The sequence below is a fragment of the Calonectris borealis genome, chromosome 18 (assembly GCF_964195595.1).
Source record: "Calonectris borealis chromosome 18, bCalBor7.hap1.2, whole genome shotgun sequence".
Classification (NCBI taxonomy): Eukaryota; Metazoa; Chordata; class Aves; order Procellariiformes; family Procellariidae; genus Calonectris; species Calonectris borealis.
Window position 1 is genome coordinate 10,993,954 of NC_134329.1, and position 18,426 is coordinate 11,012,379.

The window sequence follows — 18,426 nt, forward strand, 5'->3', positions numbered from 1 at the left end:
AACCAAGGAGGGCTGCTGACATGGAAAACAAAGGGGTTGAAGTCTGTCAAATTAGATACAACAGAAGGACAACATGGTGTTATGCATGGGAATCTGGCAAGGTTTGATTATTCAATTGAGTCCAGAGAAATAAAGAATTTCTCTCCTATTCCACTATTTTTTTTTCTTTAATCTGTTATGGATTGAACCCTAGCCAGAGAGAGCAAGCCAAGAACTTCACTATTCCCATTTCAGCGTTGTAAAAACACACTCAGAAATCAGAGAGAGAGAGGGCATCAGAGGTCTTCCCTTTCTCTGTGATCAGTGGAGGGTTTATAAATTCTACATGTAGTTTTACTGTGTATTAGTTGCTCTGTTATGGAAGAGATTTACACATCGGCAAGTTAAGCCAAAATGCTCATGATTCACCTGTTAATATCAGCTATCATCCCTTTTCTAAGCTGCCCAGAGTGGAGTGCTTGAGAAAGATGCTGGCTTGGAAAAATGGGAACCTTAGAAGTGACAGATATGAAAACTGACAGTCCATTTGGACCAAATTGCTAGTCAGAAAACGACAAATGTCTTTTTTTCCTTCCTTTTAAGAAAGCCTGATTCCCCTCAAAGGCGGGTCAAAGCCTGGTGCAGAAGGTGTAATCCTCTGTGACATGATTTGGAGTTGCTGGAACATGCTTCTTTTTAAAGTTTAGCTTATTGAATTCTTCTGTGATTTCCACGATTGATTTCCCTTTTGTTTCTGGAAGGACCAGGTGGATAATTATCCCTGAAGTGAAAAGTACCCCCATAAAGATGAGGAAGCAGAAGTGCTTGAGTCTTTCCTGCAGGGAAGAGCAAAGTGAGAAAGAGAGCAAGATGAGCATATCTTTTCTTTTGTCACTTTTTTGGCACAGTTTTTGTATTTGGGTCCCAAAGTACTTTGAATTTGATAAGGAGTTCTTTCTATTTTGACCTTTGACAAATATTTCAGTCTGGTGCTAATGCCACTCTAGACTGACATGGCATTGTCATCTCCTGCTGCTCTTCTTCCTGCTCCCATGGCTGACTCGAGCTTAGTGCCCCTGGGGAATGTCCCAGGGAAAGTCACTCACCACAATGAATGGGAAGGTTGTTCCGATCACAAAGACGCCCAGCCAGTTCAGAACTGCACTGATCACAAAGGCGGGTGGTCTGCATGACAGCTTGAAAATTTCAACCCTAATGGAAACTGTGGCACCAGCTGGAAGGAAAGAAGAATAAGAATTATTACTTGTTGATGTGTTTAATTTGAACATTTGGATTAAGCATTGAAAAGACTGGTATTCAAAAAACTTGAGTATGTTGCTATTTTTTAGAAAAGAAAATGTTTGTGGCATCTTATAAACTGCTAGACATCAGCTTATTAAAATGGTAAATTATTCAAATGCATTTATTGGGGAGGTTCAAGAATTAAGTAATTAACACTTGAGAAAGTCTGACATCTCATGAAAGAAGCTGTGTAAGGACGGAATAACAATTATTATTACTAACAAGAATTCCCAGCATGATACTGCTAGGTCACCAATGAGTGATCTTTCTGGATTGACTTCCTGGGCATTTCAGTTATGTTTTGAAGTCACAGGACTCTGACAGGTTTGAGTTAAGAAAATAATTCAGCCCTGCCGTATGGGAAGGTGTCATAGTTTAACCCCAGCTGGCAACTGAGCACCACACAACCGCTCACTCACTCCCCCGCCCCCGTGGGATGGGGGAGAGAATTGGAAGAGTAAAAGTGAAAAAAGTCGTGCGTTGAGATAAGAACAGTTTAATAATTGAAATATTATAATAGTAATAGTAATAATAGAATACGCAAAGTAAGTGACGCACGATGCAATTGCTCACCACCTGCTGACCGATGCCCAGCCAGTCCCTGAGCAGTGGCCCCCCTGCCACCTTTCCCCTAGTTTATATACTGGGTATGATGTCGTATGGTATGGAATATCCCTTTGGCCAGTTGGGGTCAGCTGTCCTGGCTGTGCCCCCTCCCTGCTTCTTGTGCATCTCCAGCCTTCTTGGTTGGTAGAGCATGAGAAGCTGAAAAGTCCTTGATTTAGTGTAAGCACTACTTAGCAACAGCTAAAACATCAGTGTGTCATCAACATTATTCTTGTACTAAATCCAAAACACAGCACTATACCAGCTACTAGAAAGAAAATTAAGTCTATCCCAGCTGAAACCAGGGCAGTAGGCAAATATTTTAAAAATGAATAGGCTTTAAAAAAAAATTTTAAAAGGAGCAGGTAGTATATGCTAGGAAAAGAATTACTCCGAAGAGAGTCTTCTGCACTGCTGTCTATCTGGGATAAGATGTAACATTATACAACACTGAATTTAAAAGAACTCTTGCTTTTCTTTTTCTTTCTTTTTTCTTTGGTATTTTAAAAAAAATATTTTACCCATCTGCTTTTGCTCTATTTTTGCTGTATTTTTCCAGTGAGTACTTTTTTCTCTCTTCCTTTCCTCTCATTAGCAAAACCCAAACCTGATGGCATTGAAATTTCTGGCCAATGATTGGACCCACAATGTTTAAATGACTACAAGATTAGGTTAAATGAATTTACTTATGCTAAATGTTATGCAATATTACGCAGTATTTTCCTAGCCATATTAATAAGCTCACATGACTCGATTCCTTTATTTCTTTTGAATGAAGTACTCACCTGGCCCGACTCCAAAGACAACTACAAACAAAATAATCAGACAAAGGCTGCAGTATGGCATCCAGAAATACCAGTCCTGGGGGAAAAAAAAAACATAACAAACTTCTGGGTGAAATCTGTTGATAACCGTAGGTGAGAAATGCTGCTTGTTTTCCAACACTGTCACCTCAAGAAAAAATATACAGTGTGGGGAAACTGGCAGAGAAATGCGTGTGCTTTTTCCTGTGGATGGAGCAGTGAGGTTTTTGTTAGGTGAGCAGAGAAACAGGTTTGCTAGCAGCTGTCAAGCTTGGAGGCCTTCAATTAAAGGAAGTCTGAATAGTACTTTTCCACCCTGTCCTCCTTTCTTCTTGGCCCCACAGTGCTTCCCCCAACCCTTAGAGAATATGGGAAGGCCAAATCATATCTTTCTTCACTTTTATTAAGTGATAGGTTCAATAACTGGTACTGAAAAGGAACTTTCCTAGATCTTAGTCAAGAAGATATGAGACTCGATGCTTTGGGAAAAAAGATTTCTCTCTACTATGCTTGAGATCCTGCATGAATGAAGCAAAACTGGAAGTCTGCTGCCACCTTGCTTCAAGGCTAATTTTACAGTAGTATCTATAGAGTAGCTCTTGGATGAATACTGGTAACCCAGGAGACTGGCTTCTGAAGAAGCTACAGCAATGACACAGTGTTATAGAGGTGAACTTGTCTCCAGTCTGTGAACAGATATGTGCATTCCCAGTGTCGTCTGCAGCAAAGTTAAATTTCAAATTAACTGATGCAAAGAGTCTGGTTTTTTTATTGTTACTTGTTAAAAACTAACATTTTCCTAGAACTGTCTTTTGATCTACACTGGCCAGTGTTTTGTCCTTGCAGTCTGATGAAATCAGGAATTGGTGCTAGTCTCCCAGTGTTTTATGTGCTCCTTGCTGAGCTCATGGGATTATACTGAAAGGAAGGCAGGAGTACAAGAGAGTACTTGCTGAGAGTGGGTTTAATCTTCAGGATATTCCCCTCCCAGAGGGTTAACACAGAAGTTATTTTGGCACTTCTAAGCCTCACTTTCCATTCTTAGTAGCATGATCCTGCCTGTGAGCAGAGGTTAGAAACAGAATATATAATGGAAAGAGATCTGCCATGAGAAGAGTTTCCTTACCTGTAGGGAGAGAGTCACGGTGATACCAGCTAGCAGTGAACCCATGATCCAATAGCCTCCCCTTAGGAGCACTTTCCTGCCCAGTCGCTCAATGATGGAGCTCTGAAGGACAGAAATCACACTGGTGTCAGTGCCAGAAGAGCAAATTGTGACACATTCTCGTAGTAATGTGACTTACACAGACTACAGTAGCTACGAGTTCAGAGAGTCCAACAGAGAGGGTCATATAGGAGATCATTCTTTCATCAAAGCCGGCTGCCTGGAGGACTTCAAAAGTATAAAAATAAATCTGGAAAAAAACCCATAAAACAGTAAGAGAAGAAAATAATTGATTTCTTACCCATACCTGTGTGACACTGCCCTGGATAGGAGCTGCTAACCAAGGAGGATGCAGCTCAGCTCTGGAGTGAGCTAGAATTCTGCACTCTTTTTGGTAGTATTCACTTTATTGGCAGACAAAAACATTATAAAATGTAATTAATTAATTAATTTGGTAAAAGATAAAATGCTGGGATAAAAGGACCTCCAGCTGCTGCAATGTAATTAGGTTTGCAGAGTCCTGATTTAGGTGCTTTCAGAGAGAGCCAGATATATTGTCTCTTCCGGAGCCCATCCAAAAACATCGTTGTAGGATATTCACAAGAAAGAAGAGCATGGGTTATGGAGTTGTGAGGGGGTGAAACAAGCATCTTTTCTTTTCAAGTATCTCTGCTATTGTTTGGAGATATGCTGAGATGATAAAGATTCCAGTTTAAGCTGTGTAAGACTCAGCTGTGTATTTCCTTTACAGATGTTGCTGCATCGTGATGTTAGAGGTAGAAGAATCATGCAGGCAATTGCAAAGCTGTGGCTTCAAAACAATCCCAGAAAAGTGCTGCTGTGAGGAAGAGGGGGAGAACTGCAGAAGCTGCCAGAACGGAGAGCATGCTCATTGATTAGCTTTAAAGGTAGAGTGAGCATACTGCCATCCCAACATCTTAGGATGATAAGAGCCGGGGGGCAAATAGTAGCAGTTGCAGGGAGAGGAGTAACATAAAACTACACTGCAGATTTTGCCAATATAGGGTGGGCTCATTTGTAAGAGTGGATTCTGAGGCTTTGTAACAGCTTCCAAAAATGATTGTTAAATAAACCTAACTACCGAGGAAGGTAATTCCAGCAAGGACCAAGAGCTGGGCAAAGGGATGTCACATGAAGAGCCCGGCCAATGTTTGCAGACTGCTGCTGCTGCCCTGGCAGACATCATGTTGTGGCCTGAGAAGCCTGAGAAAAATGGAGGGAACTCCTGGAAGCCATGATGTCTCCTTTAAGGTTGTCAATAAGTGTTTTGAGACTTTAAGGGGGAAAAACACTCAACTGCATTGATGCCACATAGCTGAACTGTGGCGGTCAGAATAACTATCATGTACAGCTGCCAACGGAAAGCTTGTTCTTTCATTAGCTCCAGGACACTCAAGATCTTGGTGTTTTTCATTGTTGCCTTCTCTTTCATGATGTCATCAATCTCTGCTTGGTGATGGCCTTCACCCCAAAGCTGCCTTATGGCTGTGGAGGAGAAGGAGAGCGAGACCTGCCATGTTAATTTGTCTCTATTGTTTGTTGCCTAAGGAGTTTGTTGAGTAGGTGATGCACACGTCTGGCACCACAGCATGCATAGGCTGTGGCTCTGGTGCAAGGCAGAGATGTCCTATAGGGTGTTCCAGAGCTCTGGTCCCCTCCTGCACAGAGGGACCTGTTCTGACAGAGGGACCTAGTCGGGTGCACAATGACTCCCTCCCTGCCCATGGGTCCTACTTTTCTCCCTTCATCCTTCTCTCAGGGTATGAGCGGGGTACACAGCCAGCAAGAGCTAAGGGGTGCCCTATGGAGCCCTGCAGTGCAAACAGGCATTTATCATTTATCATTTATCATTTATCATTTATCATTTATCATTTATCATTTATCATTTATCATTTATCATTTATCATCAGACTGACAGCACAGGTGGTGTCAGATGAATGTGAAAGGTTTTGTAATACCGAACTGTGGAGAGAAATAGTTTCATGTTCTATGTGGGGACTACAACAAAAATATACTTAGTAGGTATTGACAGAGTCATCTTGGAAATGAGCAGGGAGAAACTTTGTCCTGTTTATTTTTTTCCATATGGGGAGAGCAAACATCACAAAACAATTGAAAGTCAAGTGAGGAATAGGAACCTGGAGCCCTCAGTTACCTTTTTTGCAGCCTTCCTGGTCTTCTTTATGCATGAGGAGATATGGTGGGGACTCAGGGAAGAAGGGCAGAGTCACCAGCTGCACCAGTGCTGGAAGTCCACAGGAGGCCATCAGCATGGGCCACAGGGACTGGCTGCCCAGCAGCTCCCTGGCAGGGATAAAACATGTGTGTAGAATAAAAGTTCATTGCATTGGTTTTCAGGAGAGAAAGGAATGGATGGAAAAGCAGAGGAAAACGCAAAATGTAGAGGGGATCCAGGAACTGATTGGGTGGGAAATAAATCGTATTATACCTTTGTCCTGAAATTTGCCCTACGGCTTTTCCCAGTGACCAGAAGAAAGAGGAAGTAGAGTTTGCAAATCCACGTAGCTTCCTAGGGGAAATTTCTCCAACGTATTGATGATGTAGAGGAGCACAAAGACCTTGAGGTGAGGAGAGAATTATGGGAGAGAAGAAAGAAGACATTCATAACCATTGGAAATAAGATTGCATGTAAATAATTAAGCATTACAGAATATAGCTGCCTCATTCACCAAATCGTTTCTGATACCTCAATCCACGTATGAGATTTTTCAGTACTAGATTTTCTAACCCTTTCTACAAAAGTGGTCCTCTTTTCATAGTGCAGTTTCCTGATCTTAAGAAATGTACAGTTTTCCCTTTGGGGTGTAGGTGTAGCCTCATCATAGTATCTATTGTGAGTCTTAGCATATTTTAAAGGACACAGAGTATGCAAGTGCTGAATAACTAAACACCCTGTAGTAATATTTAATATGCTTGTAGTTAACCCACATAATCTCAACCTTTTCTGACATAATGCTATAGAAGAGCTGTATGGTAGATCCAGAGCAGATTAAAATATACAGTGCTATATTCAATGTTAATTTCTACATGATTTAGGGGGAGACACAAGTATATCTTTTCCAGTGTCCAGCAATAATTTTGATGAATTCAGGCAGAGTTGATGTTTCCAGCTATATGTGAAACACTTAATAACTCAGACATGCTGAAAACTAGTCTGGGAACAAGAGCTTTTTCCTGATATGGTGGTCACAGCCCCTTTTATCTGTTTTGAAAGCAACATGTTCTCCTGGCTTTACGTGGCAGGAGCAATGCAGATATGCAATCTTTTTAACAAAAATTAGGTCTTTGCATGAGGCATGATACAGGTTTTAGACCACAGCAGGGCCCCTGTGAGTGAGTAGTTCTCAAAATACAACTGTAGTTCTTCAATACAACTGTTTGTCAGAGAAGCAATGTACAAAATCTGGTTATTTGAAAAATAGACATTAATTTCTAGTTAAATAAGTTAAAATAGACATCCCTTTTAATATCTAAACTAAATGAAAAAGCAGCTTTTTGTGTAGGAGACAAATACAAGGCATACTGATATCAGCACAGGATGTTTTTGCTGCATGTGGTCTACCTGCCAGGAGTGATTTTGCTTGATTATGCCCAGCTCTTTGTACTAACCCCAAGGACTTACTGCTTTGAAGCAGGTTGAATACCTTTGTAGAACATTCCTGAAATATGTTCAGAGTCAAAATTAAATGGCCATGGCCTTGAACAGCCTGGTTCTCTGGAGCCTTATGAGAAAACTAGCTTTAAACCATACACCATATAATTTCCAGTACTGTTAACCAAAATATTATACATATTTTTCCATCAGGAAAAAACCCTTGTTTCATATTGTATCAAAACATAAGGTTCTCTGGAGCCTTATGAGAAAATTAGCTTTAAATCATACACCATATAATTTCCAGTACTGTTAACCAAAATATTATACATATTTTTCCATCAGGAAAAAACCCTTGTTTCATATTGTATCAAAACATTCCTGACAGCTTTGAATATTTATGCACTTGGCAAAGCTGAATTTAATTTGGTATCAGCAAAATTAGTAGTGATTATGCTCTTTATTGCTGGGTGTTACAGAAGATCTTCTGACAAGGGATCATTGACTTTAATATTTTATTTTCTTTGTGGAGGGTCATTATTTACTTTGAATGAATATGTAAAATTTTGGGAAAGCCTGCTGACCTGTGCACTTACCTGCACTTATTCCACACATGAAGCGTCCAATTAGAATCATTTCAAAGGACTGGGCTATTTTACTGCAGCCCATGATGGATGCTGCCACTATCATGAGCAGATTGTTGCACAGAAGACATTTCTTTCTGTAAGTGCAAGAAAGTAAAAAGAGTTTTTGTAAATCAGAAGGAAAATGGCACATAATCTCCTGGCATGCAGGATGTCTTGGGTGAAATTGTCTTGCTAATTTTGTGAAATTATACATATGTAGTCCGGGACAAAATAAGCCTTTCCACACTGTTGGCACTGGATACTCTGGACTCACAGTGTGCCTTGGCTAGACCTGGGCATTTGGGAACACTTCTGGGTTTTGCAACGGAGAAAAGTCTTAACGCTTTTCTGCACTTGAAAATCCATCATGAAACACATTGATGTAGCGCCTAGGAGCATCTCAATGCTGCTGTATTTTGAGTAGCACCTCCAAGAAATCCAGTCTGTCTTCAGCCAGGGGGCTGCCTTTCCTCCTTGCCAAGATTAACCCGACCTGCGTAACTGCATCTGGTGTGAAGGCTGGCAGCACAGTTGATTAGCCTGTGCCACAGGACAACGGCAAGAAGCAGCAAAATCTGTTGATACCACTGCTAAGCTGGCTGTATTACAGCCATTCCTAAGCCCAAAAGTCTGTCTCATATTTAAAACCTCAATTGTCATTTCCTTAAGCTAAGATTCAGTTGACAAATTGTCTTCAAACATACATACTTGCCATACTTGACAGTCAGGTATCTACTTCCTGAAGAACCCAAGAGACCTCCTATACCAAAGATGGACACGGTGATAGACCACAGGAACAAGAGGTTATCCTGATGGATGGGGTAGCCATATCGCTCCAGCCAAGTTTCATTAATGAAAGCCTTAACATGCTGAGACAGAAAAAAGAATTTTCATTAACAATAACTGTAACTCCAGTGCATGTATTTTATTATATTTAGAACATAATTTTGTTGCTTTAGCTAAAGTCACTATTTCATAAAGACTCTAAAAAATGTGCATTAGCTAATAGACATAGTGTAATAGAGTATGATGTGTTCATTTTGCCATTAAAAGGAGTTCATTCTTTGCTTTTTTGTCCTTGAAATCTGAGGAACTGAGGCACGGACTTGTAGTGAAGAACAGTGTCAAGTGAGTCCACTGAAGTAGGTACATGTGCTGTACGTTTATAGGGGAGACAGATGCCACCCCAGTCAGTGTGCATCTTCTGAGGAACAGTTCTATAAATAACCACTTGCAGGTCTCTCTCTTTTCTTCTATTTTCAACACTTTGACATGTTCTGCTTTACATGGTAGCATAGTAATGGGAAAGAATTGTGAGAGGAGAATACTGTGATTAAACCCTTGCTGACTGCCAGAAAGGAACATCCTCAAGCAGGAATGTAGATTCAGTGGCACTGTTAACCAGTGTGCCATGTGCATCTTTGCCTACCTGAGACATGTAGGTGATTGTAGAAATTTGAAAGCCAATTTGGAATGTTCCACCGATCCCCAGGACAGTAATCATTTGAAAGAGCCCCTGGTACTGTACCTGCAGAGGTAGAACAAAATCTTCTTAAGCTTGTAGCCACATCAGGCTGTTCTTGGAATGTGTCTTTCATTCTCCAGAAACGTCTCATTTGTTCAAGGGATTTGCAGATAGGCATGTTCCCTCTGCTTGCCCTGGTGTGAAGTGTACATCCTCCTGTGATTTCCCTACATCCAACTCAAGGAAATGCAGCCTTTAGCTATGGAAACCATTACATTTCCCTCCCCTTCTCAATAATTAGTCAACAGAGTAGCAAGCTGCAGGTCATTCCACATTCCAGGGCTAAAACATGTGAGAGTGGTTTTGGGGAGGGAGGTCTTACTGTCCTCTTTGCTATCTGGACAGTGGCCAGGCTACCTGCAGCTCAGACCTGTGCCCACAGTAGTGACCAGGCCCTCTGTACCTAGACCTTTCCTATCTTATCTGACAGAGCAGCTGCTGTGCTAGCTACCCTTCAGGCCCTTGAATAGTGGGCAGTGATCCCTCAACTCAAGTTTTGTGGCAAAGCCTCCTGAAATCACCCACAGCAGCTAAAAAAGAAGTCTGAAATGTGGAAAAAAAAACAGACCGGTGTTGCTTACAGTATGTTTTTCCACTCAGATTCCTGTCAGTGTGGCAGCCCTTGGAAATCCATGCTTGTTTACCTAAATGGAGCGGAGGGAACAGCAAGGAAAGGTTTTGGGACAGAAATTCCCTTCTGCAATGGTTCTGCTTAAGATGTGCTGTAGGAGGAAAGTGTCGTTTCTAGCTCTTATTACCATCATCAGTCCTGAACTCTTGCCCCACCTGCCTGTCTCAAGCAGCATGGTCATCTTAATCTCTTGGGAGCTTTGAGAACAGACATCCCACTTTGATATTTTTTCTGATTTTTTTTCTAGTTGATTACAGATCTGAAAATACACAACCAGCACTGCACTTAGGTTTACTCTACAGCAGCCTTTGCAGCAGGACATAGTGAATATGCTGTGAATGAACGAAAAATCATCAGCTTTTCAGAGGTGCCCTGCCATATTCCTCTTTCCTGGATGAGAGTTTAAGTGTGCCCGGCAGGAGCTGAGTGGTCTTTTTGAAAGAGGCTTTGTCCTAAGTGGCGGTGCCTCACTGATGTGTGAGGCAGCAACCCTGGGTTCAAGACTCAGCTGTAGCCAGGATATTGTCCTGGGATATCGGCTGGGATAGAGTTCATTTTCTTCCTGGTAGCTGGTATAGTGCTGTGTTTTGTTTTTAATATAAGAATAATGTTGGTAACACCCTGATGTTTTAGTTGTTGCTCAGTAGTGCTTACACTAAATCAAGGACTTTTCAGCTTCCCATGCTCTGCCAGGTGCACAAGAAGCTAAGAGGGAGCATAGCCAGGATAGCTGACCCAAACTTACCAAAGGGATATTCCGTACTATATGATGTCATATTCAGTATATAAACTGCGGGGAGTTGGCTGGGAGGCAGCAATCACTGCTTGGGGACTGACTGGGCATCGGTCAGCAGGTGGTGAGCAGTTGCATCACTAGTTTTTCCTGGGTTTTGTTCCTCTCTCTCTCTCTCTCTCTCCTTGTTTTCCTCTTCATTACAATTCATTATTGTTGTTGTTGTTGTTCTTGGTATTGTTATTATTATTATAATAATATTTCAAGTATTAAACTGTTCGTATCTCAGCCCACGAGTTTTCTTACTTCTGCCCTTCGATCCTCTCCTCCATCCCACCGGGGTGGGGTGTGAGCGAGTGGCTGTGTGGTGACTGGGTTAGTTGCTGACTGGGGTTAAACCATGACAGATATAAATGCTGCAGGCTTTCATAAACATCCCTGTCAAGATGCCACAGCTGCCAACATCCAGTCCTGTTCCCTGCCTTTCAAAACCTCTGCCTACCATCTCTTGCACTAAATAATTAGTGGTATATTTAACAAAACTGTTTTTTCAGCAGGTAAGCAAAGCAAATGATGTTTGAAGGTAAGAAAATATTTTCCAGTAAATGAAAACATTTAAGAAATGTTAATGTATTGATAAAAATAAGACAAAGATGGATGGCAGTGGATATGAAGTGCAAACATCTGTAATACCTCAAAATGGTGGGCAAAACCACTTCCAAGATACGTTTAGTGAATAGGAGCCTTGTTGTTTTTACTGAGATACTGATTTCGTTTTCTTTGAAACACTAGTAGCATACAAAAATGTCACATATGTAAATACAAGTACTTACCAGGTCTGATAGGAAGCCGGTCATCTCTGGCTGGGGGCTGGTTGTCCAGTGTGTGATGTGTCTTTGTCATCACAGGCTTCTGTGTCTCTGTCTCCTGCCTGCTGGTATGGCAGTGGGCATTTGGCTTCAGGGACCAGAGTTAAATTTTCACTATTTCGTCTTCACTCACTTATATTTACTTTGACTGGCCAAAGTTAACACTGCCAGATTAAATATTTCAGGAAATAATTGCATCTAGTCCAGTCCACAGGGGGAAAGTTTCAAAGCAGAGGAAGTTTGCACCTGGGGGGTAGTGAGGGCTTTGGAAAGGGAAAGGAGAACAGTTCAGGCAAAAAAATCCAAACAGTTTTCCAGGAACAGTAAAATACTTTACTTCTATGATACAGACTGAGGAGTACCTCTGCCATAATCTACACAAAGCAAAAAGCAGCTGGTATGAGGTTTAGGTACTGTTATTCAGTATTAAGTAAAGTGTGTAGTGTTCTGTTTCAGATTCATTGGTATAGCAAATATAATTTATTAGATGAAAAACAGGCAAATTTCAAAGCCTAATTCCGCTGTTCTGGCTTTATGTATCCGTTAGACTGTACTAAGGAAGGGTATTTCTTGTCTGGTGTTTATGCGGATGTTTGTTGGCCAGGAGTGGTGAAAAGGCAGTAAGAGATATTGTGCCCTGGCAGAGGCTTTTGGAATAGAGCATCTGGTCCTGAAGGCTCCGCTTGAAACATCCAGTAACTGTAAGACCCACTTACTCAAGAGAGTAATCAAAGAAGGTAAAAATTCCCTAATGAGTTAGGATGGGACAACTGGGATCTGAATCCCTCAGGTTTCAGCTTTGAGACAGAACAACTCCAAAATCAGTGTTGTAGCCATTGAAAAGTCACCTTTGGTTCCCAGAGGCTCCTCTCTTGTGAGGGGAAGCCTGAACTGTAGCTCTACATGTCTTCTGCTAGAGACAGCACTTGGAAGAAAGAGGTTTGCCTGGGGGTTTCATGTGTGGTTGATGCCCTGTGCTGTTCCTGCTTTCAGAGTCTTCTGCTTGCTCTTACTCATGCTAGGGGACTTTCCCCCACCCCCAAGGCTTGGGGTGGGGGCAGATGGAGCAATGGGGTTGTACTGAAGCCCTCAGTAAATGCCCAAGCTCACCCTTGGGACTTGTACTTTCAGTTCATAAAACACAGAATGCAATTATTTACAGAGGGGTTTACTGCAAATACTGTGAGTCTAAAGAAATGAGAAAAAATACATGTTAATAATAAAACCTTGTTTACTTGTGTAATTCCAACTATTGCCTATATAACTGCATAGCAAATGCTGTTTATTCTGGCTTGCAATAGCATTTAGAATGATGTGGCATTTTTGTAAGTATTTTCTCTTGAACACCAACAATTGTAACATTTTGATTGTACAAAAATGAAAGTTGCATTTGACTATTTATTGTTTCAAATAGCTATTGACTATTGTTTCAAAATGTTAATTTTTCCTTTTTATTACATAATTTTTCTCAAATTGTATCAGTGAAATTTCTCTTACATTTTGGGGGATTTCTGATGATTCTGCGCTATACATGACTGTATAGCATGGTACTGTTTCACCATATCAGCAATTTTAGGATTATTTGATCCTAGGAGTTTACCTCTTGTTTTTTGTCAAGTCAATGGAATTGACTGTTTCTGTTAAAAATTTCACATATAGTCTAGAGAATACACTATGAAAGTTGTGCATGGTTTCATGTTTAAGGAATTATTACAGAGTTGAGGAGATCTTTTAATTTGTCCTGTATAGAGCTGTAAGAAATGCTTGCTGTGAAATGGACAAACACATGAAACTCACTTTTATGAGGTGTGTCATTTAAATTTGTCTAAAGAGCTGAAAGCTGGGCTTGGTTCTAAGCCAGCTTGATCTAGGGTATATTGCTCATTGTGGATGACTGAAGCCATCTGCAGTTTAATTTCACACTGAGAGGAACTCAGTGGTTTCTTCTAGGTTTGATTTGAGATTTTGGGTTTATTATAATCCAAACCTCAAAATTCTGAATAGCAAAATCACAGAGACTGGAACTAAAGAAGACATTTAGGCACAAAACCTTTCCTAAGTGAAATCTGTAAGTTTAGTGTACCACATATTTTATGTTATGATGACTTATTGATTATTGACTGCTCTCAGGTTTTTAAGGTGATATGAGAGTGACTTTCATTCATGAAGATTCCATTTGTGACTATGAAGGAATATTAATATCTTTTCCAATAGTAGAAAACAAATAATTTGCTTTTGTTTTGTTTTGCAGTCTGTAAGGTCCTTTATGACCTTACTTAATAGATGGTCCTTCTGCTGACCAGCTAGAAGCAAGTGTAGGTGATAAGTTCCTCAAGAGAAGCATTTCCTGTAAAGGAATGAGGTCTCTTCCTAAAATGTAAAGCGCCAAATTCTTTGGTTATTTCCATAACCAAGTACCACTTTGTCTCTGGAAGGAAGAGGTAGATGAAGATGCCTGAGCTGATGAGGATCCCAGTAAAGATAAGGAAGCAGAAAGAGATGAGGATTTCCTGGAAATAAACCAGAGAAAGATTGTTGTTGTTGTTGCTTCTCCTTTTACAGCACCTTGAACATGATAACAAAATGATAACAATGATGGCAAAGTTTCACTTTGTAGCTGTCTACATCCAGTTTGTTTTGTCGCTGTGACATGAAACGCACCAGCCTTTAGGTGTGAAACAAAAATGGGAATAAAATAGTTAAAAATTTCTTCTTACCTGAGGGGAGAGAATAACTGTGAGGATAGACAGTGCCAAGGCCATGAAAGCATAGCCCTTCCACAGCAGTGTCTTCCTGCCAAACTGCTCAATGGTAAAGGTCTGGAAGGGCAGGAAAAGCACACGCTTCACTGTAAGCACAGCTAAAGCCTGAGTAACACCCTGATACAGTGCCCCTTACACTCATCAGAGTGGGAAGGAACACACAGAGACTAACCCCTAGTGATACGTATGGAATAAGGCCTTCAAACCCAGCTGTGTGCGGCACCTCAAAAGTGCAGAAATAGACCTAGAAAACACAACGGGAGAAAAAACTTGCATTGGAAACAGTGGATTGCATGTGTGATATCACCTCTAATGTCAGGACTGTTAAGCAAGCAAGTGGGGTACATTTCCACCAGTGACCTGTCCTTTTTGCTGATTGTTGAGAAAATACTTCTTTTCAAGAATGGGTTAGAAATAGAAAGTGTCTTTTTAAAAGCTTTTCGCATGCTTTTAACAGAAAGAAACTGCTATCATTTTAGTTTCAGTCCTGGTCGTCATCTGATGGAAGTCAGCTGTGCTCCAGAAAAACAATACACCTATCATCATCACTTAGTGTTGGACCTACAGAAGTGAAAATAGAGGTGTTAATGATGGGTGAATTTCCTGAGGAAAGTGAGGGAATTCACATGAAGCTTTTTCCTTTCTCTTTTCACTATTGGTACAGCTATTCTAGCCCCACTATGTCCAGGCAGGCCCAAGAAAAGAGACAAAAATATGGGATGAGAAGGCTCTAGCAGGCAGTAGCTCGAAGAGGCTGTGCTCTGCCTTCTAGCCAGTTTTACTATCTCTCCTGACAACAGCAACAGCAACAGGTACCAAAACCATAATATTTACAGGACATAACTTCCTTTGAACAGATGCAAGCATAACCCTGACACACTAACAGTGATGGCACTGCTTGTATTCAGTTCTGTTGGATGCCAGCTGCAGCCTTGTAACAGTGATTTTGGCCCTGATGCATGGGCCTGTACTGAAATAAGTAAGGCTGGATGGCACCTAAATTTCCAACTTCTTCTTGAAGGTGTCAGTCACAGCAATGACACTGAAGCAGTAGTACAAAGATGAGAAAGCTAAAAGAAAAAAGCCTAGCTTACTTGCTTTATCTCTCCTTTAGAGTAAAAGATAGGCAGGGTGAGTAGTCAAAATAATTTGAGATATTGCTTACAGAAGTATGAGAAAGAGAGGTCTTGGCATGGGGTTAAAACAACATGCAGACATCAATATTGGCGGGTTAATCATACACTGTCTGGTTTATCAGTAACTACAAGAGATGCAGCAATAGTAAACATTTGGGAGAACAGGCCTCCTGAGGTTTAGTGCATTGGATTTGTGCAGCCTGGGATGATGAATGCTTGAGATGGAAGGGTTCCTTAACCCATGAAGTAGTGAAGGTGCCCAGCAAGACCACCCGTGAAGGACTGACTTCTTGCAGGAGACACTGAAGCTATATCAGAGTGAGCATGGCTGGACTTCATAAGAAAGGGACAGAGGGATCCAAGGCTCATGCCTTTAAACCTGACATGGTGCTGTGTGACAGGGATGAGCAGTCCCTCTGCAATGTTCCAGCTGTGCTTCTGCTGAGACCAGTTCCTGCGAAAGGACCAGCAAAGACAAAGTGACACTGACCAAGATTACAACAGAAAATTCTCTCTTCTGTATGTGCAGAGAGGTTGGGACTCCTGAAAAGAAGATGTGAAAAGGAGAAAGAGGAGAGTAACCTCAGAGAGAAGGAACTGACAAATGAAAGTGGAAGTTACCACAGCAGAATAGACTGTTAATCTGGTATAGTGCCAATAGTGAACACTGATCCTAACATGTATTTTTCTATATGTCTATTTAGTTAGCTACTCCATGGCTTTAATGTCTGGTCAGCACAGTTCAGAAGTACTGCCACTTGCAATTGCACCACATTGTGAAATCTGTGCAAACTGGGAAAAGAACAGCATGGAAGAATCTGTGTTCCGTTTGGTCTCATGCTGTTCTTATTTTCAACAAGGCGACTCAGGCATTAGAAATTCCCCTTTGCAAAGTTGTTAGGGAAGCTGCAAGCTGTATAGAAGCACTGCCACAGAAAGGATGGGGGAAGTGGGCACGGTGGCAAAAAGAAGCCTGAGATTTCATCCTGGATGCAGGCAGCACCTTGTTAGTCTTCTCAGAATCAATGAGGGGCACAGGAGCTGTTGTGGGCAGGTTAACATATACAAGCCAGCCTGCCCCCAGTGTTATGGCAGAATAAACGTCCATAATTCAAAACTTGTCTTTTTAAATAATATGGTGCATTTATATAGCATTTTGCCAGCTCAATAGTGAATGTCAGTTTTCCAAATAAAAAGTAGTAAATGGATGGGCAAAAACATCCAAAGCCAAATCAGCAGCCAGTTGATGGCCAGGAGTAAATCTCATGACTGCTTGACTCCCACCCAGATACAATTTCTTTTATAGTGTCTGCAAGCTTAAAGTGCAGAATTTTCCTATGGACACCTAAGAGTTGTTTTAGTGTGGAGAGGGGAAGATACCCAACTGCATTCATGCCAGAGAATTGCAGAGTTATGATCACAATAATCAAAATGCACAGCTGCCATTGCAGAGTTTGGTCTTCTGTCACTTCCAGCACACTCAGGATTTTGATGTTTTCCATTGCTGCCTTTTGTTCTTGCAGATCGTCCACTTCTGCCTGATGCTCTCCGTCACCCCACAGTTTCTTCATAGCTGTGCAGAACAAAGAGGAAAGCTTGATACAGCTGTACTATTCATGTATCATAATATTTGTACATGCAGATTTATTTAGATTATTAATTAGTTATTCCCCTGAGGCTTCAGACATCATGATATTAACAAGCATGGTATGAGAACACCAGTGACATATGTTTATACCCTGTGTTCACAATCTTGCAGAAAATAAGATCCTATCTCACCATTGTTAGTATATAAACCTTAATTAATACTATACAGTTGTCAAAACATCAATGTAGTCTCTGATCTCTCTCTTTCCCTGCCTGATCACATGGCTCTTGCTACAGCACCTTGGAAATGCCTTCCTTGAACCTGAACAGAGAAACTATGGTCACAGTCACGGCAGCTCTTTGCACTGATAACATAGCATATTGATTTATTAAAGGGCTTTGTGTTTCCATGCATGTGTGTTTTCATGTACAATTACAAAGACATGCTGTATCTGGACAGTTTTGTTGGAAAGAATTTGTAGTAAATTGATGAGGTAATTTATGCAGTTTGCTGACAAGATGAGATAGCTCCCAGTAGGCTGGCTGCTATTTCAGTTAGATGGCTGTGGTACCCAAACTACCTCATTTAAAATTACCTTACATGATATCTTTTGAAAATTTTGACTGCCCATGTTAACATCTGTTGAGTGGAGAGACTGATGTGTTTGTTACCTGGGCATGCCCACTCAAAGGCAGCTATAGTCTAGCTCTTATTCTTTTCTTCTGCAGAGAAGGGGGGAATGGAAAGTCAATGGAAACAATTTGCAACTTATTTTGGGAAGCATCCTTTACATTTTGACGCCACTACCAATGACTCCTGAAGATGCTGTATCTGCTTAAAGCTTTTCTTACCATGGCTGAGTAGTTGATCATAGAGATTGGAAAGCCAATTGTGAGGGATCCACCAATTCCCGACACAAAGATCATTACAAACAACCACTGGTACTGAACCTGCAAGGAATAGTACAAGCTCATCGCAAAAGAAACTGGTGATATCACAGTCCCTGCATTTCTAGGATATCATCTTGTTTGATGATGCTTAAATAATCTTAGCAGAACATGCAAAGC

General features: G+C 41.1%; 1 protein-coding gene across 1 annotated transcript; it reads right to left on the reverse strand.

The window, feature by feature from the left end:
• Positions 1-11,861, reverse strand: LOC142090282 (solute carrier family 2, facilitated glucose transporter member 11-like). Its single transcript, XM_075167924.1, has 12 exons — positions 11,838-11,861; positions 9,545-9,643; positions 8,824-8,984; positions 8,086-8,210; positions 6,326-6,455; positions 6,032-6,180; positions 5,174-5,361; positions 3,995-4,105; positions 3,817-3,918; positions 2,673-2,748; positions 1,086-1,213; positions 1-815 (listed from the first exon to the last, which is right to left on the reverse strand). The coding sequence occupies exons 1-12, from the start codon at positions 11,859-11,861 to the stop codon at positions 609-611; spliced, it is 1,500 nt and encodes a 499-aa protein (XP_075024025.1). The 3' UTR covers positions 1-608.
• Between the last annotated feature and the right edge of the window lie 6,565 nt (positions 11,862-18,426).

What these genes read in the sequence shown, in the direction of transcription:
- LOC142090282 (XM_075167924.1), bottom strand. Translation starts at nt 11,861, where the DNA reads ATGACCGGCTTCCTATCAGACCTG. An exon ending in CATGTGTGGAATAAGTGCAG is followed by an intron (nt 6,456 to 8,085) that starts GTAAGTGCACAG and finishes CCTCACCTCAAG; the next exon opens with GTCTTTGTGCTCCTCTACAT. An exon ending in CCGTGACTCTCTCCCTACAG is followed by an intron (nt 2,749 to 3,816) that starts GTAAGGAAACTC and finishes TTTTTCCCCCAG; the next exon opens with GACTGGTATTTCTGGATGCC.